This window comes from Typopeltis vanoorti, chromosome 23 (genome assembly GCF_054136105.1).
Source record: "Typopeltis vanoorti isolate ZY-2024b chromosome 23, IOZ_Tvanoo_1.0, whole genome shotgun sequence".
NCBI lineage: Eukaryota > Metazoa > Arthropoda > Arachnida > Uropygi > Thelyphonidae > Typopeltis > Typopeltis vanoorti.
In genome coordinates, this window is record NC_143571.1 from 52,977,561 (window position 1) to 53,003,948 (window position 26,388).

A 26,388-nucleotide genomic window follows, 5' to 3' on the forward strand; every position below is an offset into this window, starting at 1 on the left:
CTTGGAGAACATCCGTCTGACTTAATACTCACATCCCTTTCCTTACCTGAGTGATGAGGAGAACAGGAAGTAAATGCATTCTCTCAATGTATGCGATATCTAAAGGAAGAAGTTCTAGTCAGGTTGAAAGGATGGGAGTTTTTTGTACATCTGTTTGTCTGTCTCCTTGTCAATCAGTCACGCTAATCTACCTATCTATTTAGGTCTGCATGTCAATTGGCGGTGTATACTAGCTGCATGTGTAAGCCTTCATACCTGTAAGTTAATGTATACTAGTTTAGCTAACTGTTCATCTATCTGTGTATTTTTAACTGACTCCTTTGTTTTATATAACAACATGATGCATTGAGAGAGCTGAAATTTGGTACTTTTATCTGCCCTAGTAAGAATGTATAGAAATATTTCTTTCTTAGTTACGTCTCCTTTTTTTTTATTAGTTTGTGTGATTTCTCTGTTATAAAGGATAATCATCTCTTTCTTTCAAACATGTAATAATTGTACCGATTTTTTTATCTTCTCTAAGATTTCCACTATCGTTGCACTGCCTAAGGACAACAAAATAAGTAATTTCTTTTTCTTTACGAAGATAATGTCTGTTCGTAAAATGAACTGTAGCTTCGCTCGATGCGCTTATCCTTTTCTTGACCTTAGACCTTTGTAGAAATAAAAGGATAGGTGAAATCCTTATCTCATGAATTCTTTAGGAGAAAAACAAGAAAATGGAAGAAAAAAAAGGAAAAAAAAACTAGATGACTACCTTTTAAACCACGTATATATTTACGCATTTTTTGTACATTAAAAAAAAAGATTGCGTATATGTCTGACAGTGCAACTATTTTGTTACCATAGGTGCAATAGTAGGTTAATTACCACTTTTTGGTGTGTTTATCTCCATGACGAAACACTGAATGCAATAATATTTATTCGCACTAACAACGAGAAACACCTGAGTGTAAATGCAAACTACGTATATTGGGAACAAAGAAAAACTATAGATGACAAATCTTTCTTACTTGTAGATCTTGCTTGGCAGCCTCTGCACCAGCACGGGTAGAAAACGTGACAAAACCTACCGGCTGTAAAAGAAAGAAATATTGATTATTTTGCAATATTCAAACATCTGTTACATTTGCTTATTTTCTAATAATAAAGAGGAAAGAGTTGTGAGTTTCTGTAAATCATACTTATTTGCAGAAGTTTTATATGTCTCTAGAATAACAATTATTTTGTGCTTGAAATAATTTCTCCTTTTGATACTCCAATATTTTCCGACTCAGGTCAATAATTTCGAAATTATGATTTCAACCATCTTTTCAGTCTCCGCAGCTACAATTAATATAATTCTTTAACACTTTTATTGATGAAGGTTGTTGATCATAAAAATAAATAACAATAATAAGCATTGTTTGGGGGAAAACAATTGGCGAAGATCTCTTGAGTATGGAGGATGTTGGCGACCTTAATAAACGTATGGATATCTCCTTTATTTATTACCTTCCAAATGGTAACGATAATTCATAGGTAATTGACTAAATTTGTAGATGATCTGTTTTGTTCTTTATCAGGAAAGGGCCTCAAGGGGTTTGCTTAGTTTCGAAATGAGTGTCATTTGATCCTGAAGAAGATATCAAAATATCTTCTTCAAGATTTTCTGACTTTCTTTAAAACTCAGCTAATATTTGTCCCTTTTGTCATTACGAAACACTCTCTGTTGGTTGCTTTATAAATCTGAAACCAAATTCAACATGTTCACTCTTTTTTGACGACTGTCATTCTGAAGAACAAAACTACAAGAGATCGTATACGAAAAGACATTGTAAAAGGAAAAATCTTCTGATTATTCTATAATTTTATTTACAGTATCCAACTAGTAAAACAAAAACTACTTATGAACATTTATTGTAGGAAAGTTCTACAAAAAATTAAGATGCGCCGCTTTATTATGCGATCTCCGAAGCAGTCTTCAGTATAACTTCTCGAGTTTAATTCCACTTCTAGAGACTGATAATCCTACAGCATAATCTCCGGGAAACAACTACACGTTGTAATCTTTCCACAACACAGCAGAAAACGGGCATTGAGGGAATAGGCATTGAGGGAACCGTTTCAAAGAATAGGTGGAATGAAAGAGTGAGCAGTGAATTTTGTTCGGCATGTTTTAATCTATTCATTTGTATAGATTCAAACTATATTGACCAGCAACTTCTAGTGTTCTTAACTCTTATATCCAGACATCTCTTGTAATAGTGGATATGGCTATATTCGTTACACGGTATTGGAATCGTTATGGTCAAACATTGACAGTTAAATGAGCCTTAATAAAGAGCTCAGTGCTTTTGACGTGGCACTATCATAGGATGCCACCGTTGCAAGTATCCAGTTCGTGAAATTTCTTCGGCTACAGCTGCCTTGATCAACTTCAAGTGATGTTATTGTAAAGTGTAAACATCTGGAAGTAAAAGCAGCACAATAGTGACCTGGTAGACCACATAAAATCACAGAACTTGACCACTTCGTGCTGACGCACGTGAAGAGAAAAATTCACCTGTCCTCGGTTAAAACACTAGCTACCAATTTCTTACATGTCTCTGCAAGCAAAGCCAGCACCACTACTGTTTTTCGGAAGCTGAAAACATGGATTTCCATGGCCGCGCAGCAGCACACAAGCCTACATCAGCAACGGCAACGCAAAGCTTCAAGTGTAGTGGTGTGAACCTCGACACTATTGGTCTTTGGAGTGGTGTAAATACGTTCTCTTGAGTAATGAATCAAACTTCTCCGTCTGGCATTCTGACATATGAGTCTGGGTTTTGCAGATAAAAGGAGAAAGCTACTTGCCCGAATGTGATGTGCCAACTGGGGTTGTTTTCATGGTTTGGTCTGGTTCCATTAATTTCAGTGAGGGCCATACGTTGTCATGTTGATACAGTGTACGAACACAAAATCTATGTAGGCACATTTACACGAGGTCTATGGTTTGATGAGATGAGTGTTCATGAATTTAACTGGTTTTCACACAGCCCTGATCCTAACCCCATCGAACGCGTAGGATGAATTAGAACGTCGATTGAGAGATGGGTCAAATCGCCATACATCAGAAACCGACCTCAATAATGCTCTTCAAGAATAGAAGGAATTGCAACAGCTATATTTTCCAAAATCTAGTGGAAAGTTGAAAGCCTTCCTAGAATATTGAAGGCTGTTGTAGTACCTAAGGGTGAACCAACTCCATAATAATGATTTTCATTTTAGAATAAGAGCTGGAATGAGCTACCATCCAAATAGTTTAGAAGTTTCGTATTTCTTATGCAAGACAAGATTCCACTAAAGTCGAAGAATACCTAAGAAACAGACAAGTTTCAGAAAAGGCAACGGCACCAGAGATCAGATCCTTTGCCTTATGTAGATCATTTAGAAATATGGAGAGTTATGACTTCCTTTGGTACTGCTGTGTTCAAATACTACTGAAAAGCTTTTGACTGTGTTTAGAATGTGAATTGCAGGAGATAATGAGTTTTCCTCAACGCATTTTCAAGTTGGTTGTTAACCTGCACACACAGCAAAAAGCCACGATAAGAATGTGTTGGATTAATGGATTGATTCAGGTTGGCAAGAAACTTAGTTAAACAAGGATGCCTACTTTCTCCTTACTGTTCAATATCTCTGTAGAGTACATCGTGAATAAAGTACTGGATGAGCTGATGACATGGATTAGAATAGATGGCAGATGGATCAGAATTCTGACATGTGCTGATGCTACAGTAGTACACCTCTGTAATGAAACGAACTAGAACGAACGCCTGACAAATTAATGATATCAGAGAAAGGCAGAAGACTTAAAGCTAAAACACAACCCTAGTAAGACGAAGATCGTGGTAAGACGAAGAACCAGAAAAATAAAAATTTTGGCCATTTGAATCTAGAAAAAAACAAACAATGAATCTACTGTAATTCTGGTTCAGGACTGCATGTAGACTCTACATAGAGTGGTGGTTTTTTATAAAGTATAAACAAAAGCTGATTCTAGCGAATAAATTCTAAATTCATTAAACATCTAAATTGTCCTTTTCTTCATTACTTGATTCATCAAAATAAATGATTAAAAGACTCTTGAAGTTTGAATTTTTTTCTCATATTCTATTTGAAAATGTCTGTGGAAATTCGCTCTATTTGGAAGTAGAAATGATTAGAAGTTATTCCAAAGGAAGATTTCTTTTAAATAAAAACGGGAAGATGTTTGTACTGTACACATCTCTGATACTGGGCATCAAAAATTCCATAATTATATACTCGCCGTTTCCGTCTTCGATTCAAGTTTTCTTTACTCTTGAAATCATCCTCTCTCTCTCTCTCTCTCTCTCTCTCTCTCTCTCTCTCTCTCTCTCTCTCTCTCTGTTTGTCTGTCTGTCTTCCTAATATAAGCTGATCTGAGCTTTTCGCTTTTTTGTTTCTTTACATCTCATTAAGTTGTCCAATTAACAGCGAAACCATTTTTATTCTTTAATAAATCTAATGTATAACTCAATCTTTATTCTATTTTCGTCATTTTCTTCATTTGCTGGTAATTGCCAAAGCATCTGCTCTGTCGCTAATTATCTAATAGATACTATTCTTTACTTCACGGTACACCACTTAATCTGAAAATCTTGTCCAACACGCGATTTTTCCTATTGCTTCCATGAAGTGATTTTCCTGCAAATGTCAAAATAGTTTTGCTTTTGCTTTTCTTTATTCAGTTGTGTTTTTTATGGTTGGAGTATTATTTTGAACAATTCAATCTTAATACGATCTCAAAATAGACCACTTAAATCCCTTTCTTTTAGCCTCGTCCCATATCTTACTTTAAAACCCCATTTCTTATTTACACGTGGATTTTTTTCCAATAGATATATTGATGGCTTCATTGAATAATAACGTATACCAATGGATTTTACACCCTCTGTCCAAAAAGAAACCGAACTTTTCGAAAATAGAAGAAACTAGTGGCGCCACCTGTTGTATGTTTTTGTTGTCGAAAGGTCGCAACCTTCATTAGTGTTGTATCAACTGTTTATGACATTTTTTCATTAGAAGCCGAGTTATAGTGCCAAGAGTGACAGCGTGTTTTAACGAACGGTCGGTCGTCACGATGTTCATGCCGTACGCGACGAATTTTCGCTACCAATCGCTTCAAAACTTCGAGATAAAAACTCGCCATTGACCGTTGGCAGGCCCAATTCATCTTCAATCCATCTCACGGACGATTTCGGGTTTTTTTTTTTGATGAAATCACTCACTTTTTCGATGTTAACTTCGCTCACTCCAGTTTTTGGAAGACCCGGCTTTTCGTTGTCCTCAAGCGTCTCACGATCACTTTGAATCGCTTAAACCACTCGTAAATTTGAGTACGGGATAAGCATTCATCACTGTATGCTTTTTGAAGCATTTGACGCGTTTCGGCAAAACGTTTACCAAGTTTAACACAAAAGCCAATCGCAGCTCTCTGTTTGAAACTCATGTAGCTAGCGTTCGTCAAAACACATTGTCACTCTTGGCACTATAACTCGTCTTCTAATGAAACAAATGTCATAAACAGTTGACACAACACTAATGAAGATTGCCGCTTTCGACAACAAAAAAGATACAACAGGTGGCGCCACTAGGTTTTTCTATTTTCAAAACGTTCGGTTTCTCTTTGGACAGAGGGTGTAGAACAGTGATAATGGTTCTTCACTTCTTAGAGGGGATTTGAACCCAGGTTTTTCCAACCAAACGGCTGGTCTATACCAGCTGAACTACGGAGGCTTCCAGAATTTTATATTTACATAATTCCGTTGTTAAGAAAATCATTATTGGGACGAGGACAAAAGCCTTACGTATAAGAGAGAAAAAAAATATTATCATAACAGTCACGCGGTATTTTTCTCAAATAATGTAATTCTTTCTTAAATGTTTAACTTACTTTTAAAAAAAACTAGTTGTTATCTTAATGAATTGATGAAAGGAAACAATTTGGCAAGCATTTTGACATTGACGCACAAATTCCAAAAATGCATTTTGAAAAAGGCAAAAATCGAAAAACTTTTAATTCAAGTTAAAACGGGATCTCGTCACGTCTCAGTTTTGCCTTTAACTGCTGCTTTAGAGAGTCAATACTGATCTATAAGTTTTAATATACCGTAAAGTCCACTCAGATTTTTTTATTATTAAAATGATCAGACCAATCTTAAACAATGTTAATACCTGGAAGTCATCTAAGGCTAAAGATATTTATCGACGTAAATTCTCAAAAGTATTAACTCGAGATTTGTTTTATTTTGTGCAGGTTCTTCACATCTCTTTCATCTCCACGTCTGTCTTTGTTATTCTACGAGTGTTCGTCCTATGGTACAGAAATTGTGCTTACCGAATCCATCCATAAAAAGAAAGCAAAAATCTATGACATCCAATTATCTCATATTGTCATCACTTCAAATCTTTCTCAAGTGATGAAGCATTCCATTAACAAGACTTTTATACTAACTTAAAACCTTCCGGCTAATTAATGATCTTCAATATGGATTTCATTAGTGTCGAGTTTTCTAAAAAAAAAATATCTTATCTATAAATGCCATGGGAAGTTCGGAACAACTTGTTCTTGTCATTTTAGTTTGGTGGAGTTTGGCTAAAAGCAAATCTACATCTTATGATCAGTTTGTTTTCTTTACAGTTGTACATAATACGGTACTCCCAGCGAGTAGCAAGAGAAGATATTAGCTAAATCTTTCTGGCTCCGCACTATACTTTAACTGTGCACTTCGGCATCACTAATGCTACAGTAGCACAAGGTTCTTGCGTCAGACTTTTTATTCTACAACAAATTGATAATTCCCTTACAAGTTTTTTTCTGTGTGTGTGTGTGTGTGTGTGTGTGTGTCCTGAAAAATTCCATCAAGTCTTCATATAGACTTGCACATCTTAACCTTACATACTTTTATATAATAAATATTATAACACTGGTAGTAAAACAACCTCGCTTGAGACTTGCTTCTCAACGTCTCAACTTGCCAATTTTACGGAGGGAAGCTCCGTAAAATAAACTTCTGAACTTGTACATGTCGGTAATCCATAAAAAAAAAGTTAAATCTTGATAAAAAAAATAAACAACTACATGCCACACATTGTTCTATGAAATATGTTCTTAATGATACATGAACTTCTACAAAGTTTGGAGAACTTTATAAAATACTGAAAATTTATAACGTTTCTGAACTTGAATTTATGAAATTGCTGAGAATAGTTTTGTTGATTATGTTGTGTATTACAGTTATTAAATTTCATGGCAATATTTAACTGTTTTCAGTATGCTAACTGCCAATTGCGTTGTTTTTTAAGTACCAACCTTTACTGTTTATTTCTGCTAAGATGAAATATGGATAAAAACAATAATATAATTGTTAAATGTAATTTAAATTACATTTTATGAGACTCGTGAGTATGTTGAATTTCAAAACAAATCAAAATCGCTGTATATTTCTCTGAATCACTGTTTTCTCACAAATAATTGTATTATCTCAACTCAATCAACTACGTCTTTCGAATTACTCTATAGGTGAAGCTAATAAAAAAAAGCTAAACTAAACTAAACATTGCTCAGTTTGGTCCCAAATAGCAATAATTTAGTTCTGAAATAATATATTCATCGTAAAACATCGATTCCCCCATAATTTGTTTCATTTTTTTGTGAATAAAAAAATTCTTCAGGATTCACACAACCATTTTTAAAATCAAAACTATTCCACACCTCCTCAAAGTTAACCACAATGAGGATTTGAAAACTTCGAAATATATCTATGCTACGTATATTATAATATATTATAATATGGTAGATATCTTTCTCTTTAGTAAAATGAAAAATAAGGGGTATTAATGATTACGATACCGGAATAAAAAATTTTTTTTGTAAATATTCATATTCTTAGTTTTTTTGTCCATGAAATGAGCCCTGAAGCGGCCAGATTGAGTTGTCTGGAAGACCGGGAATTGTCCCCCACCCCCCACTTCCAGAAAGTGGTTCAGTTGGAAAACGACTGATGGCATTGCTGAATGACAATGCCGGGAAACCCATTGGTTGTCTCCTTTTTATACAACGAAGATTTTTTTTGCATATTCCGATCTTTAGACACCATTAGGTTCCCTAGTTGGAATGATATTGATCTCTGCCCTTTTCCTGACATAATAATATCACATTTATAACTTTCTCATCATTAGCCAACCGTGGTAACATTCAAGCAACGAAATTTGATGCAGTTCCGGCCTACATGGCGCCTTCAGTTTCAGCACTTCGAGCCAGTGGACGCGTCATAAGAGTGATTGGCTCACCCTCTGCTTTCTTCCAAATCACTTTGAAGACGTGGGATAACTAATTCATTCATTGACAGTTCAACTATGAAATCCTCAAATCGGCTTTTCTTTATTAATATATCTTCCTTTTTTTCATTGTTTTCAATAACCTTACCATTAATTAGTTTCGTTTAACTAACTAGTCTTTATTTCACTGAAGATGGAACTCTTTCATGCCACCTGAGGTCTCCCATAAGCGTTTAAATAAAATTATTTAAACGGCTAGTGATCTCACACTAGCCGTTTAAACTCATCTTCTACCTAAAGATAATCACAAACATCTATTCCCACAGCAGAATTCGAACCAATAGCTTATTAGTAGGAAACGTGGATATATGAACCACTTAGCCAATCCGTTCGACCATATCACCTTCATTGTTTTTTTTTTTCTTAAACCGTCTGAATTATATTTCGTCAGTGGAGGCCCTATCGTGTGAAGGAACCTACTACAGCGCTTATTACCTAAACAGAAATGAGCGTGCTAATAAAAATATACTTACCGAAGAAGTTTTGCCGTTTTTACTTGTTACTTTAAGCAAGGACCCTTCGTAGCCCTGGAAATCGTAAGCAAGTGTTACAATCAAAATATATGATAATACATTCAGTGAATTCAATAGTAACAAAACTTGAAACTTAACATGTGTGGTCACTCTTATATTTATTTCATTTTTGGTCAGTATGTTTATTTGTGAGTTTTGGGTTAAAGATAGATCACCTTGATCACTCGTTTTATTCTTCTCAAATGATTCCCACGAAAGAAAGAAAGATGCATTGAAACAACAAAGCTGGGATAGCACTGTGAACATTGAAACGAAGGCGATTCATAATTTAAAATCGGTTAGTTATGACAGAAGAGTTAAGTCTTCGAACAATACATTGCAAATGGTATCATTCTGAAGAGAATAAAATTATTTAGAATATATCAATAAGGATATTTTATTATGGTTTGCTATTTCATATATCCATTCGGTGGCATCTGATCTTTGTGACTTGGATAGAAATAGTGTGTGTCTGTCAGAGTGAAAAATTTATGCATATTAATGGTTTCTTCGTGTCACGGTAAGATATTTTATTAAGAAATATTTGATTAACATGTAAATGTTTAAAAATATGGGTTATTTTAAAACAGCAGAATTTATGCAACAAATATTTGTATTTTATGTCTCCTAAGTCTGCGCGGTTAGCCGAGTGGCCATGCGCTTCGCAACCATATGCCTGACATTCTTAGGTTCGGGAATCGAACCTAGGAATGTCATAGGTTCGATTCCCGTCGACGACGTGAGAAGCTTAAGGATCTTTCTGAAACATAATCAAGTTAGCCGGTCTTGAGCGTGGTTTTTCTCCCCAATTTATCGGGGAGTTTTCCTCCCGCAAGCAGGCTAACCGGCCCCCCCGTGAACAGACGCAGGACACACCGGGAGGCATAGGGCTAGCCACTCTATCCTCTGGACGGGTACGGTTTAGAAGGGCTAAGGATAGCCCCTTAACAGGCCACTAGATCTGATACGTGAAGGAAGAAGATGTCTCCGACGTTAAAATGTCACTAATGCGGCGAGGATTATTAAAGGCACAGAAATGTAAAAGCAAAATGAACTAAGACATGTGTGCAACTTCAATATCTGAAGCAACTGTACTAACCACAACCACCTTAAATCAGCGATTCTCAAAATGTTATGATAATGGCTTAAATACAGTTAATCTCTGATTATCTAGAAAATATTTTAATTAATTAAAATTTGCACACTCTAGAATCAAAGTCGCACAAAATAAAGTAATTGGGGTCTTCTGTACAAGAACAACAACAATTGTCATGCTTATTATTTTAGTAGATGATTATCTGAGTTGATTTGGTGGTTTTATAGGAGACTACACCAAATCTTGTTCTAAATTTAGCAATCAGTTGTCACATTAGTGGGAGTAATTCTTGGACCGCTTCCCAAACTTTCTGTGTTTAGGTCTTGGAAAGTGGAGAAGGTTTCTTTTCTTCGATTGCATAAGAATTTTTCAGGAAATGTCAACTTAAATCGCGAACTTAGTAATAGAATCCAACCATTTCGTATACGGAAAGACAATAAAACTCTTTCAAAAATCCACATTTAAGCACAGAACAATTTTCTTGGAAGCAGTTCAAAACTTCAGAACCTCATCTAAAGTGAAATAGAGGGGATAACTTAATTTTGAACATTTAGCAAACAGTCGTATTCGTTATGGCATTAACTTTCAGCCATTACAGATACTTTTTTATTTGTCTATCGTGAACATTGTAATAATTATTTTTGCTATACAATTCAGATTTTTTTTATCATGGAGAATAGGAGAAGTGATTAGTGAATAGGAGAATTAAGCGTACATATTTTTATAAAATGGTTTGGTTTTTATTCTGAATCACTTCGTCATGATGATATTATGCATTAAGAAAAAACTTAAAAGTGAAATTAAGTTAAAAAAAAAAGAAACTGTTGCTTTAAACTTCAATGTTTCGTTACCAGTTATTTTTTCTTTCCTTCCTTCTTTTTGCACTAAAACACTCCTTACTTTCTGGATTGCGAAGTTCGAATCCATCAAATAAAAAAAGCTTTGAGATTTGTTTCCCGTTTTTTTTCAGGATATTTTTATTTTCTGTAAAGGCGGAGTTAGTCTTAGACTAAGGGAAAAAGCTTTCAACCTCCTCATCAAGGGAAGGTGATATCCTTTGTTCCTCTTACCGACAGATGGTCTTCGGATGCATCCACTAAGCTGACAAATAGCGCAGTGACTTGACATAGTCTTAATTATCTCAGTGTTAATCAATCCATCAACCGTATCTATTTGATCTGAACTTTGAAGCACTGACTAAGGAGAAAGTGTGTGTTTTTTACGCTTAAAGCAGGCAAATCTCTTTGTGGACACACATTTACCAAGCATGAGAGATTATGGACGTATCTTATGGGCTCACTGATATCTTCTCTGTTAAGATCAGATTCAATTCGTCTTAATATTAAACATGATGGACTAACTGGTATTATTCGATTTAAAATTAATCAATAAATAACAGAGTTTAAAATCATTATGATTTTACTTTGAATATTAGTTTCGTTAAATATTTTAAAATATGAAATAGAAACTTAATAAGACGTAGTCTTTTAAAAAATCAAAAATGTTTTTTTCAATCTTTACTTACCTTATATGCACGAAAGAGGAGGTATAATTCTCTAGGCTTAGCATCCATAGGGAGTCCACTTACAAATAACGTCCTAACCTGACAAGAGAAAAAAAAAGAAAAACAAAATGTTAAGAAGTATGCACAAGATTTGCGTGTAAAGATTAGAAAATGGTAAACAAAAATTTAATCACGTTACCGTTAAATATAAATTTGTAAGAAAGTCTGATTAGTTTTGAATTTGGAAAGAAGAAGAAGAAAAATATTTAATTAATTACTTTTCATTACATAAGCAACATCTACTAAATCGAGTCATAAATTCTTAATAAAAGTGCGAAAATAAACGAAGTTGTTGCTGAATAAAGACATTAATAAGCTCTAATTTCAGAAATCAACCCAATGGATTTTGAAAAAAAAAATGTTAGCAAGAAATATTAACCTGTTTCAGTATAACGGAAGAATAATGGCACTTAGTGTTAATTAATGATACACTAAACAGCGATGAGAACAAGTCACACGCAAAAACACGTTGCTTCCTGATTTTGAATAGCTTCAGATCTTCCTCCTTTAGGTTACTTCTCTCATTGTAAGCCACATTTGTGACAAACAAGCTAACGAGACGTATTTTACATTCAATTATTTAATTGAATGTAAAATATGCTTCAAGAATAAGGATTACACCCTGGTTTATGCCTTGGGGGATGTTGCCTGCAGTGCATTTGTCTGAATAATGAAAATATGGAAGCATCAAAGTATGTCGCTATTTTGTGGTACGGAGAGATCTGTTTGGTTCATACTCCTGAAAAAACCCTTCAGTTTTGCTGTGTGTGTACATTCTTGCAATTCTGTGTGTTTAGGTCCTTCACGTCCCTGCAATGTTTATGCTTCGTCCCATGATGATAAAACAAATGGAGTTCTTTGAGAGATAGAGTAAGTTCTGGACTTGAGCTGACGTTCCCAATCTTATCTGAATTAGAGCCACTGCAGTTCAGTCTGTATGGACCACGCTCTTTGATTAAAAAGATACCAAGGTTCTACTAGTGAGTGTTAGTGAGGTAGGTTTTTTCCAACTAGAATAAAGGTAATTTATAGACATAGTGCAAACACTGTAAATAATAATGCTATACGTGGTATTGTACAGGACCGTTCCATCGTAATTGCTAAATAACAACACATGATTACTAAAAATAATATTAATAAATTGCATATTTCATTCACTCAGCTCTAAAAATAGACTCAGTATTGGGCAAAGTATACGAATACCGAAAGAAATGCATCGAACATATTGAAAGGATGGACAGTTCAAGACTATCCAAAAGGATACTCCGATACCACCCAGTTGAGGGCATGGAAATCAGTGACAACGAAGAAAAAGATAGAATGAGTCTGGAACAAGCCATTGGGCCTAAATCCCTGAAAGTATGATGATGGTGAGCTCTAAAGGTATGATAAAATTTACGGGAAATAGTCATTAATGAAGTCATGATCATAAGAAAACTCTTCCAGTGTTTACACTGGAAGATCTTTTCACACTCAAAAACATGGCGTATTTCAAAGGTTGCCTGTTGATTCTAGTCGGTATTTAATATTAAAATAAAAAAATAAAATATACATAATATAAGAAAAAAATCATCCAAGACTAGTGTATAATTTTCCGCACCCAACTGACATCTAATTTTTGCCTGCTCTTTCATTTATTTGGTTGCATATTCACGTGAAATTCACGCTATAAGTTCAAGAGGCCTTTAATCTATAAGTTTGTACCGACTCTCGTTGAACAACTCCAGGATTAATTTGCATTTATTAGTGACAAATAATTTCTGTTGGTAAAATCTTCGGTATTTTGGCTCTCATTAGAATGATTCTTCTCGCGTCCATACGAAAAGTTGACGAAGAAATAAATATTCCGACAACGAGTATCACTTTATTATGTTGTCCTTTCTTCTCTTGGCTGTTCCCAGACAGATGTGTCCCATGTACTAAGGAGTGTCGAACCATTGCCACAAATTGACGGTATTGTACACTCAGTCAATCCCCCCCCCATCGCTTAGGGAATGCCACATCACAATCGGTTCTCTCCGAGGGCCTAAACTTTGTCGCCACTCAGCCTTTAAATCATTCCTTTTCGCACTCCTTAATCTCACTCTCGCAGAAATGACTCGGGAAAGAGTTCGCATTCTTGTCTTCTCTCGGTGTGTGTGTGTGTGCGTGTGTGTAAACTGTTTTGGTCCAAACCCACGTGGTCCACTGATGCATTCGCTACCGTCGCGGGGATTTACTGGAGATTTTCTGGGTTCGAGATTGTTCGCCAGCATCCACACAAACTGTTTTGAATAAGCTAGTATTGTCGCGAAGGGAAAACGAAAAGCCCCCTGTGGAATAATAGTGAGCGAACTCAGGGAGAATTACTATTACGGCAAACTCTCACGCTTTACGATTCATTAACCAATTCGGAAATCATTCCTCGTCCGCTTGGAACGAAGTTGCCTTGTTTATCACTTTCCTATTCGCCCTGCGTGCAATCGCATTTGTGCCAAGCGATAGCCTCATAAGTTACTCAGGAATTCGGAAATTGATAAGTGCCACGGTGAAATCTCTAGAAGATATTTCCCCTAATCGACAGTAGACCAGAGGAAAATAGAATTAAAATTAATTTGTTAATTACGATTCGGTCTCTGTAAATAGCAAGTTAGCATTGGTAACGATCTTTGTACAACTAACAGTCTTGCAAAATATAAATTACGCTCGAAATCTCAAGCGCTGTTGTTTACAACGAAAACGTATTATTGCAACAGTTGTACAATTGAGCATGCGCTAACTGAAACTTGGCTGAATATTTAACGAAGTATTTTTATACGTAAATGTTCGTTTCGCAATCACACATCGTCTGCTTCTAAAACTAATTCTGCTGGTTAATTGCTCGATAAATGAACAGATTGAGCGTTTTAATTCAATTTGATTGGACTTATTCAGACAAATTAAAGAATAGTACAGGAAAGCTACTGTTCTCTAAGAATCGATAATGACTCTTTCCTTTTCCAAAAATCTAATTTGGAAAAGGAAAGAGTTATTATCAATATATCTGCATGTTGAATTAAAGAAATAGTTCTGTAGAATTGATATCAGATTCTACCACCCAGTGGTAAGCCTAACATTTCAATGTGTTCGCTTACTTTAAATATATCATTGGAGTTTCGATCTTGTCGTTATACGTCCAAAGGAGTCTTCATTTGGTGTTGGATATTTTTAGAAGTAATGTCATTTTTATTGGACTATAAAACATGGCTGTTTTTATAAGTATCGTATCGTAGTTAATATACATATATAGTTTAATGTATATGTGTTTTCTTTTTTACTTTGTGTTGTTTAGGTTTAACATTAATATTTGTTTTATGAGTTTTTCTGACGTCTGTTTTTTTAAAAAAAAATAATAAAATGCAAAAGAAAAATATTTCTGCTAACTTTTTTTGATTCTATGAAAGTAATGTTAGGGGGGGATGAGAAATGAATCAGATATTAGAGAAGATTTTGTTGGTGTTGTTGTTTTCATTTACGAACTTTTATCTTATTTCTGATATTACTTGCATTAACTTCGTATCTAGCAATCAATTTCAGTAATGGAGTTGAAACTGTATTATTAGTTTATCGCTATTTCAAAATAGAAAGCTTTTAGATTTCTAATAAAAAAATTAAATATAAATTAGTTTTTTTAATCAAAAATTAGGAGCTATGCAGACTTTTCTTTACTTTAATATTGTGTATCGTTGAAGATTATAAAGAAGATAGAAACCGCTACGGTATTGGAATATCCTTGGATTGTAATTTTCCAAAATGCATATGAAAAAATGTTATTACAAACAATAATAGAAAAAAAAATGAATGAAAAAAGTTGAAGATTTCCGACATCGAAGAATAAATTCATAAAGTTACTTATTCAAATAATATTCAAGTAATGAGTAAAAGAAAGAAAGAAAGAGAGATCGCACACATAAGAATTAATTATATGGACACTCGAAAACAAAATATGATCACATTTTCTTGAAGGGACCATTTATACTTAAAATTAGTACTTTGTCATTAATGCACAACGGATGGAGAGAGATCAGCCGCGTGGCAGCTATATCTCACTGCGCTATCTTGGGAATTTGCGTACTTTCTGGAGATCTTCATCTTAAGCGTCATAGCATCCACTAAAAGCTTTCTTGATTAAATAACGGATGTCACTCTACCTTGTTGACATTTGTCTTTATTGCATAAAATAGAGTGCAAAATGCGCACTCGCATAACTTCGTCTATGAATAACAGAATTGCCTTTCACAAAATTTGACAAGCGAAACAAAATGCCGAACTGTATTAATCTAAGATTATTTTTAACTTTCCAACAACAACAAAAAAAAGTTATTTTCTTCAGTTCCACGAGATTTTGTTGAATTACCTATAATTTAGGTATCCTTAACAATGCATTTTACTTTGACGTTTTTGTCCATTTCAATTTTTGTGTCATTTTCACTTAGATTGAGAACAGTCTGCGCTAAGAACTTTCTTACCATGTCTGATGTGCCTGCAATGGTTGATTTTCTGTGTTGAACATTGGGGGGGGGGTCCCCTCAATGAAAGATTCTTTGTAAAAAAGATCACAACGCGTATCAACGTCCTCCTCTTATTTTCCCTTCCTTTTCTTAAATTGTATGAATTTTAGTACTTCTTGCTCATTCTGGCTGAATCTGCTGCCCAAGAAACACTCAAAGAAATTATAGAATGCCAAATATTCAAGCTTTTAAATGTAATTTTAAACTTTTTTTTTCTATTCTGTACAGACATTAAGGCAACTGTTTTCTTATAGTTGAGTTAATTTTAATTTTTATATCAACCTGAGAGTCAAAAAAATTGGGACCCAAAGAAATATTAGGTGTCCTGTCAAGCGAAGGATTTTACTGAAAGTCGGTAAAGTTTTGCCTGTTAATTGTTATGTACTCTCCTCCCTGTTATCTATCTTGTGGGGTGAAAATACAAATACCGAGTTTCCTTAAGGAAAAGTCGTTTCACTTCCGGATGAGACGGTATAGGTCATCTTTTGAACCTTATAAATGATTCTCGCATCCTGAGAGAGAGAGATCTGAACCTTTGAGAACTGATTTACTAGTGTAAATTATGGTAAAGATATGTATATTCTCATTGAAAGGTTGTTTTTGAAATATCCAGTATCTATAAACAACTAGATACGCTTTCTGTTCTGTGCATACGGAAGTTTGATGACTCGGAATTTCATATACGGTAGTTGGAATGATTTTTTCGTCCATTAAATTGGCAAACCTTGTAGAAAACCTCACGCAGTTTACAGAAAAAAATTACATTACAACCAATAGTGATATATTGGTTTCCTAAGATGGCGTTGAATGTCCCTGTGGGCATCTCGGATGCTGTATCATCATACGCTAATAATAATAATGATGGATCGAATCGAAGGCGTATCAAATCTGGTGGTTAATCTTAAAGACACATTCCCTCTACTATTTGAATGGCTGATTTAAATCTCTTTGGGAAGATGAACGGTTATCATTGGAAACCCTGTTCCAAGGATCATACAGTTTATCTTATGTCATCATTCCAATGAGTTGCTGGATGCACTGCCTGGAATCACATCGAAATGAATACCCTATATCGTTTATTTATTTATTTTTGTAGTACTAATACATTTCCAAAGCTAAAAGTGTTTTATACATTTCCATACCACAATGAAAACGAATCGACAACACCTTGAAAGAAAACCAAAGAATTATCCACTCATGTTGAATTTTTTTCAATCTCAGATTTCTACATTTCCATTAGGGTGTTGCTTACACAAGAATAGATCACCACTGTCTCTCTTCTCTTCATGTGGACATTTTTAAGTATACATTCGAATAGATGTGTCTTTTGCTTTAACTTGGAAGCAATCTTAAAGCAGATTTATCTGAACAACAATTCTAGTGTCCATAGCAACCCCTGGTGACATGCAACCTTGGTTAAAGTCAGGTTACATGATATTCCTGTTTGTCAGCGAAGCAGATATCTATGATCCATTTGCCTAATAATGTTATTAAGCATTGAACGAAATGTTTGAGTGTAAGTCCCGAGCGTCGCCATGGAGACGGGAGAACGCAGATAGAAACTGTGAGGAAAGGTAGTCATGCTGCTAAAAGGATCGTACGTGTTTCACGCTTGTGCGTTCTCCTTGCCAAAAAGCTATATTTCTTCGCAATATTTTAAAACATATATCTGTAATCCTATTTCCTGTGTTGCATTCTTTTTTTTTTCTCTCCTCATTCCTTAAGTAGGTTATTCGCTATGGTGACGGAAAAAAAGGATCTTTCGTTATTGTTCCTTGTTATAAAAGGGCCACCGGTAAATAGAGCCGATATCTATCTACGCATGCAGAAGGTAATTTGTGACTAAATTCGGTTTATGGCCATTAGTCGCATCGAAGGAGGTAATTTAAGAAATATCTCGTGTTCTCCATGCACGAGGCAATACTATCTAATATGGCATTCCCTGCATGCTGAGTAACAAGGCTAATAAACTCAGTAGTTCATGAAAGAGCATATTTGTTTGCATTATCCCATATATATATATATATATATATATATATATATATATATATATATATATATATATATATATTTTTTTTTTTTTTACTATTTTCTGTATATTTTAGCTTTTACACATTTGTTCATTTTAATTATTTGAGGTTTACAATTTTAAGTGGTCCATCGTCCATCTCTTGGCCAGACCATAAAGTTGGCACAAAATATAAAATCAATAAATAGCGAATAATAAACCAAACTGAATTAAAAAGCGTCGCAAAACGTTACTAAAACAATACAAATTGAATCAAAATCAGAACTTACTGTTTCCATAGCAACATGGAAGTGTTACGTCACATTCATTTGTGTCCATCAGACAAAAAACGAAACGTTATCAACAGAAACTAATGCATCAGCATAATTATTATGAAGTACTTTTATATGCGTTGCACGAAATGAATAAGCATTTATTAGATTTATTTTATCCGTCCGTACGCTAGTTAGTCTTGTGGACAAGTTTTCTCAAAATTCGCTATTTGGATTTTCTTGTAAAAATGTTTTACACTTTTTGGCATAATTTTCATGAGTATGAACTTTTTTTAAATTTTATTTCGTTATATCCTATAATTTTATGAATTTAAATATATTTCAGTGGGCGAAAGTAAATATAGAATGGTATTAAATATATCGATGAAATAAAAACATGTAATCTCGTTTCTTTATCTTTATCTTCCAAACAAAAGGGCTTATCATACTATAATTATTCACTAAATACATTTTATTGACAGCACAATTGACTCTAAAAATTGGTCACTTTGGCTTTGTGCCAACACGAAACCGGAATAGTTTTCGTTGATTTCCCAAAGGTCATCAAAACTCTCAAATATTTGATTATACAGCAAGAAAGCTTTGTGCCTCTTCTGTACACTATTAGATTATGTTTTCCTATATGGATATTCTTGGCATCCTTTCTCCTCCTTGTGCATATTCCCTCGAGGTATTTACCGTTTAATTGCAAAGAATATTACATGAATCATCTTGCGAATGTCGTTCTCCAGAGAAATAACATTACACAAATCTTATATAATAACATCCGTATAATCAAACAGAATTTGACTTTTATAAGAGCGTAAAATCATCTGAATTGATTTTTCCTTGTAACATTTAAATTATTTCAACGCCTGCCTTGTTTGTTAAAACAGTCTACGAAAGATATTTGTATAGAAAAGCAAAATTTTGTATACATATGTATGGCGATAACTTTTTTAAACTTTCATCGCTATTTTTAGAATTTATCAACTAAAGAATTCGATTGGACCAAGCGTTGCATTTAATCTGTAAGCTGTTATTGCTTTTATTTGATTAATGGACACTTCACTGCTTGACCGACTACGAGTGAAGTATTTGGAGCGATACCATAAGATCGCAATGTCTAGTTACTCTACTTGCTGTCAAACTAGACGCCAGCAACTGCTGCAATATTGATGCAAACAGTTATAGATTTCTCCGTTGTTTTTGATCTTTGAATAGAGTCTGAATAATTTAGATAATTTTTCTTGTAATACCAATTAAATGATTCATTTCTTTTACTGAAAGTGAAGATAGACTTTGCAGAATGGATGCAATTTTGGTTCATCTACAATAGCATTGGTTTCCTTCATGTTTGTTTTATTCATTCTCTAGCGTTAACATAAGGGAAAAATCAAACAGTTGTGAATAATTAAATATAAATAGTGGTTTATTAACCTGGGAAGATTTAACTGATAATATCAAGCGACATTAGAATCTCTCTGGTTGCAAATGTCAAAGGATAAAGACAGATGACAAATAACACAAAATATTAACAAGATGCAACTTTGAAGAGTTTTTAAATCAAGTCAAGCAATTCTTACGAATTCAAAACCCTAAAGATTCGTCCAACTAATCTAACGTATGGTATTCACGATCAGGAGAAAGATTATTAAAATAAATCTAGATGTCTAAGTTTAATGAATGATCTTACGTATAAAGGCTAAATATTCGCTGCAAACCAAATCCCATGAGTGTTTCGAATTATAACAGGCTAATATTAATTTCTGTATGCTATAATATAGGAAAAATAATAACAATATCTATGTTTGTGTGTATGTGTGCAATAATGATGATGATCAACTAGCTTAAGACGTCCTCTGAGCATAATTTTTGATGCTATTTCTCTAATAATAATGCCGCGTATTCAAGATATCACTGAGACAGAGATTTTTTCGTGCCGTGATATCGAAATGACGTCAATTTATTTCATTCGTCAATTTCAATCGCGGAATTAAGATGGGGTATATGAGTTCCCAAGAAAAAAATATCGAATGAATCTGTGAAAAATTTACTTGCCATATTTACAGCGTGGAATTTAATATTCTATGAAGTAATCTTGTCTAGGAGTTATGCACTTACCACGTTTCTTCCATGCTGTCTCATAAAAAAAATGGTAAGGATTTTATTCCCAGAAACAAAGATAGTTTTTCATAGAACAGAAAAACCAGCCAAAGAACTCAATATTTTAAAATATATATTTTAGCATGGTCTCAGTTGCTATAGTCACTCAGTTAATAGTGATAATGGTTTGGTAACATAACATAACAACAGATTCTATCTCTGCTAGATATTTCATAGACAGATAGTATCTCGTATCTCACGAAATCTCTTGGCAACCAAAAACTCAGCAACACAGAAGGTCGTATCTGCTTTTCTATTTTATTTTATTTTGCAAAAAAAAAAAAAAAAAAAAAAATCTGAATAGAGATGGAATCCAAAGGCTGATTTATTTTATAATTTAAAAGTATGTTTTCAGGAGGATTTATATCTATCTGCGGTTATTTCAATTATATAAACAGAATTAAATTCATATGAAAAATTTAAAGGAAAAACAAAGAAACGTATTTGACATGAGGGGGTAAAAGGCCCCACATTTTTAGATTGTATATCCTCGTGAATGCGTACACACTAGTAATTCCGTTTTCAGTTTCTCATACCACATGAAGCTCATGTTTAATTCTGTTTTTCACTGTACATACTACACAAAATATCCATCATACGATATACGCCGGATGTGACTCTCTTTCACAGGAATTGAGCCGATTTTATACGTAAAAAACGGCAGGTCCCTTAACTCTTAAAATTCGGAGGCACTCTGAAAAGTCTCATCCTTAAAAGCAGACTTCTTCGAGATTATGTCTTTTACTTCACAAAGAAGGTTTCATCACAGTAGCTGCAGGTACTGATATATTAGCTCTCAAATGAAAGCGTCCGTAAAATCGACAACATTCATCGCTCTAGCCTGCGGGAGAAAACACAGCTTCGCCTCGGAATTGGCAGAATTGCTTACTACATCAGCAGCTGGGAACATCCTGGTTGTTATCATCTGGGTACTTTTAAGAAGGCTAAGTATGTGGATGTAAAGGATATAGTTGAGTCCTTTAAGATGTAAAATAATATGTTTTTAATATATTTTCTGCATTTTATTCAATATTTTCTTATTGGCAACGTAACAGACATGATTGCTCTTCCCCTGTAAAGGATACTTCTTTGTATGACACGTTATGGTTTTTGTTTTTGTTTTTTATCCTGCTCATTTCTTTACAGATTATAATTATTACACAGATCCAGAGTTCATTAAAAGACGTAACATTATAAGTAAAGAAAGATCTAATAAGTATGAAAATAAATTTGTGTGATAATCCGTAGCTTTTATTTCTCCTTGAGATAGATGAACTCTCTTGATAGTCTCATCGTATTCTTGGGACCTGGCATCTTGCCAGGATAACCAATAATTCAAACGTCATTGTTCCAACGCTTGATTTCTCGTAGGGACAATTTTCATTTCTCTTTGTACATCTACCCTCCATTATCATTACTAATGACCTTCTGTGTGGTGTAGGATTTCTAGGTAATTAACGTTGCATAATAAACTATGTACGTGGCATCGTCTTCGGTACAAGAATATCATTGTAGCGACATGTTGGTTAGGACAATCTCATCAATATTAAAAACTCTAGACGTCTTTGATAGATTAAACTTGCCTGTTTTCATTCATAAAAGGTTAGATGCGCAATTTTCTCAAGCCTCTAACTTTCTGTCATAATGTTTACAGGGTTGCATAATAGCCTGCAAAATATTAGATAGGATTAAGAAATTCTCTTTCTTGTCATAAACCCATAGAAAAAAAAGAAAGGTAATTCATTGTAACGAGAAGAGAGTATTCAACTAGAATAAAGACTTTACAAGTTTTTGCTTCCCCCCCCCCCCTAATGTAATTAAGCAAGTGATTCCGGTAATTCGAACAGAGCTCACCAGATGGCAGCACTACGTGAATAGAAATATTTGCAATTTATACACTATTTTGTAAAAATTCTAATGCCAAGTAATTGCATGATTAATTTTTGATATTTTTTCGCATCTATCTATGTGGTTTGCTTTATAAAATCCTTTAGAATTTGAAGTAATTTTTTTATATTTTCTTATAATAAAAAAGTTGTGTTCAAGTTCTCATTCCAAACATTACTTTAGACCACTTTTTTCCCAAGCCTTTTTAGTTTGTAAGAAGTTTATATGTTTGAACTAAAATATTTAAAATTGATAACCTGTTTCACCTTAAAAAGATCAACTTTTTTCAAAAGCAAAAGAACATGATTTAAGTTCCAAGCCTATAGCTTAGAAAATCTGAGGAGATGTTCTCTCTCTCTCTCTCTCTCTCTCTCTCTCTCTCTCTCTCTCTCTCTCTCTCTCTCTTTCTCTGCTCAACTTCTCCAGGTATTTCTTAATGTCCTTTGCTCTTAACCTGGGCTATGGAAGGAGGAACCAAACATGACATGAATTAATGAAGGTAGCGGACATATAACACTAAATTACATAGCGAGCCAGCACACATCTTTGCTCCGGAATTCAACCAGCTGTTCATCTCATGCGCCTACTAAAAGAGCATAAAAAAAATCGTGGTAGCAAGGCTTCTAAGAGTTCTGTTTACTGTACGTTGTTATAATGGAGGAATAAGAGTTACACAACATAAAAGAATAATTTCTATTAGTTACAGAAATAATAACTGACGTCAGTGAAAAAGAACTGTTTGTTTGCGTCCATGATATGTATATTGGAAAATAGTAAAAGTATTGAGAACAGAGAAATTAAAAACTATTTTAATCTATTTTCTTTATTTCGAGATATAAATCACAAATATTTCAAATCCGGATTGATTGTTTGGCAGGTTAAAATCATCAAGTTTCCTGGAGAACAAACTATTTTTATTTTTATTTATTATTTTTATAAATTTATTATTTTTATATATTTATTATTATTTATTATTTTTATATATTTATTATTATTTATTATTTTTATATATTTATTATTATTTATTACTTCTATTTATTTATATCTGCGTGACTATGTTGGATTAAACTTCACAGTTGATAAAATATGTTCCCTCTCCACCAGTAGTTGGGGGATTGAAGTGGTAACACTCAGCAATCGTGACGAAGGTAACCTAAGCCTCTAAGCCATTAACAAGGGCTCTTGTTAAGTGAAACAATGGCAACACGTAAGTTTATGAATATGCATCTACTTCACTTCATTATTACAAACGTTTTATTAGCATTGTTTGGTTTTATCTTTTTTTTAAATATTTTCTGAATAAAGGTTAATTCTTTGAGATTTTCATTCATAAATTTCTTATTTCAAGTAAAATGATATTGTAGTTATGGATATTTATACATGATATTTAAAAAGGGAAACATAATACATTTTATTTCCGCCATATCAATATCATTTTCCACTCAAGTGATACTACACAAAAGTATGTTCTTGTTGCAGTTAATGCAACAAGAACCTACTTTTTACAACTATTTAACTAAATTTCAGACTTTGTTGATTTCAAATACAGTACTTTCTATCGTTTTAATTTGAAGCAAAAAGGACAGCTTACAAGATCTATCCACGTTCATTTTATAAATATAAATCTAAAATATATTTTTAAAATAAAAAAGAATGTTTCTAAAAATGTTTTATCTAAAATAACGAGTTTGAATAATTAAGTTTTGTATTTCCTCAAAAACGTAGCATCTATTTTATACACCTTTCTATTTTTATAATAATCTATTTATATAAAATTTGATTGGGAGAATCCCAGCTATTGTTGTAGATTGAGATTTAAAAAGCTATTGTTTCAGATTAGATATGAAAGCTGTTTAAGTTATTCAAGTTATATATTGGTCGACACCAGTTTAAAACTAAAAGTTTTCAGATTGAAAAACGGACATTCTCATTCAGAATATATATAATATATAAAAGAAAGAACTAAACTAAGCACTTAAAATGAGTATATTTGGCTTCGTAATTATTCGTTTCTTCATTCACTGTCAGGTATCTTGACAAGGGTCACTTGTATATGTGTATGAAATTAAAAGCCTCATGACGAAAGGTCATTATTGCAAGTTAGTGTAAATCATATCAAAATGTCTTCTTAATAAACCAAATGAGCAGAGTTCAGCAGCTTTAAATCGGATGACAATTAATTGGGAAATTACGTTTATTATTCTTAGGGAAGTTATACAAAAGGAGGGCGGACAAAGATTAAATCAATTGTTCCTCTGTCTTCTTCTCCTACTGATCGCTGATGTCTCCGGATATCTTTTTCCACTCTACAAAAGGTTACTTCCGTTTGTAAGCTACCTGCGTCATGCTGCGTGAAAGGTTTCGTCTACAGCAAACAAAACAACTTCCCTCCGCCACTTTTCTATCTTTTGTTTTCCACCTCTCATTCACAATAATTGGAGTTACTAGTCTGTCACGTCAACTAAACTGGACGCCCCTACAGTGTTTAAACCCCGTTGACATGCGGTGACAGCACTGTTCTACCAAAGTGGTCACCATAAACTGCTTTACCTGGGGCAGGCAACCTTCTGAGTGTACCTAGACGCCAAGTTCTCTCTCTCTCTCTCTTTCTCTTACCATGAAGAGACAGGTATCTACTTTTATAACATATCGATTTGAGTGGCGTTGCCATAGCGACCACGTCTTCCTGAATAGGCACAAAACGGTCTGGCACATGATGTAGATTAGGGGAAAGAAAAGGTAGAAACAAAACTTTTAGAGTTGATTAGAAGAGCGGAAAAGAAGATAAAATAGAATGATTTCCAAGTCTATAAGAGTCGCAAACACTTTTCATAATAGTATGTATACTAAGGCGATGCTGGGTGTAGCGACGAGTCTGATTCTTGACAGCCATTGAACTGCAATAAATATTATTTTTCTCCGATATTAATACATTTATGGTATGAAGAAAACAGTGAACGTAGACTTTTGCGTGTATATTCATTGTTTTTCTTCATAAAATGTGTTTGTTAGATAAAAACAAAACGCATAAGATATATCCATATAACTGTTAATGTTTTATGCGCAGAAATTTAGATATTTCTTCCTGCGCATCCTCTGTCAACATATATACAATGATGAATAGTGACGTAACAATTGTTCACTCTTAGAAACCTTATATGGGCCAGAACTTTAAAGCATTCCAGTGACCTGCTGATGGATCGTCAGGATGAGGTAAATAAAACGAAGTACTCAAATGAACGAATGCAATAATGTTAATTTTTTTTAATTAAATTCAGTTAAATTATTAATTTTTAATGTTAGCATGTTTCTAACATTCCTTCTCATAAAGCTTTTTTTTATTGCATTGAACAAATTTGAAAAGCGATGTCAACTTCGTAACTTTCTTTGAGTGATAAATTTTTATATTCACACTGACAAGAGAAACATCGTATATATCATGGCCTGTGTTTATAAAACCATGAAAAGAAATACATTACATGCTGTTCGTCAACGATGTCTTAACAGAGAACGTTGATAAACAAGTCTCACAAGTCAAAAGAATTTGATTTTAAAGTCTTACGAAACGAAGGATTTCTGCTTTTTTAACGAATAAATACATGGCTAAAGACCGAAGATATTTCTAAAACATAACTCGAGTATTTTATCTTTAACTTTAACTTTCCACTACCTCTGCTCAAGACGTTTAGAATAACTAAAAAAAAATATCCCAAGAACAATACTGATTGTTTGGCGCCCTGTAAGTGACAGGAGAAACGTATGGTGCTTGGGGAAATAACTGCCGATTCGCGTCATTTTGAGGAGTAAGTAACGAGAAAAATGGCCCACATTTTGCCTTCCTAGTACGACTGTCATCAGTCAGTGTCAGCAGTCAAACATGACGTCATTGGTACAAGAAGACGTAATGTTTTTTATACTGGAGCAATGATCGATACTTAAAGTCAGCTGCACACACACACATACACA

General features: G+C 33.9%; 1 protein-coding gene across 1 annotated transcript in view; it reads right to left on the bottom strand.

Annotated features, from left to right (window-relative positions):
* The window catches only part of LOC150093856 (protein couch potato-like), a 170,483-nt gene that overhangs the window by 60,636 nt on the left and 83,459 nt on the right, over window positions 1–26,388 (bottom strand). The window contains exons 2-4 of the mRNA XM_090413028.1: window positions 11,522–11,599; window positions 8,862–8,915; window positions 1,014–1,076 (exon numbers count right to left, since the gene is read on the bottom strand). Of these exons, the coding sequence (XP_090269154.1) occupies window positions 1,014–1,076; window positions 8,862–8,915; window positions 11,522–11,599 (195 nt within the window). The remainder of the gene's footprint in view (window positions 1–1,013; window positions 1,077–8,861; window positions 8,916–11,521; window positions 11,600–26,388) is intronic.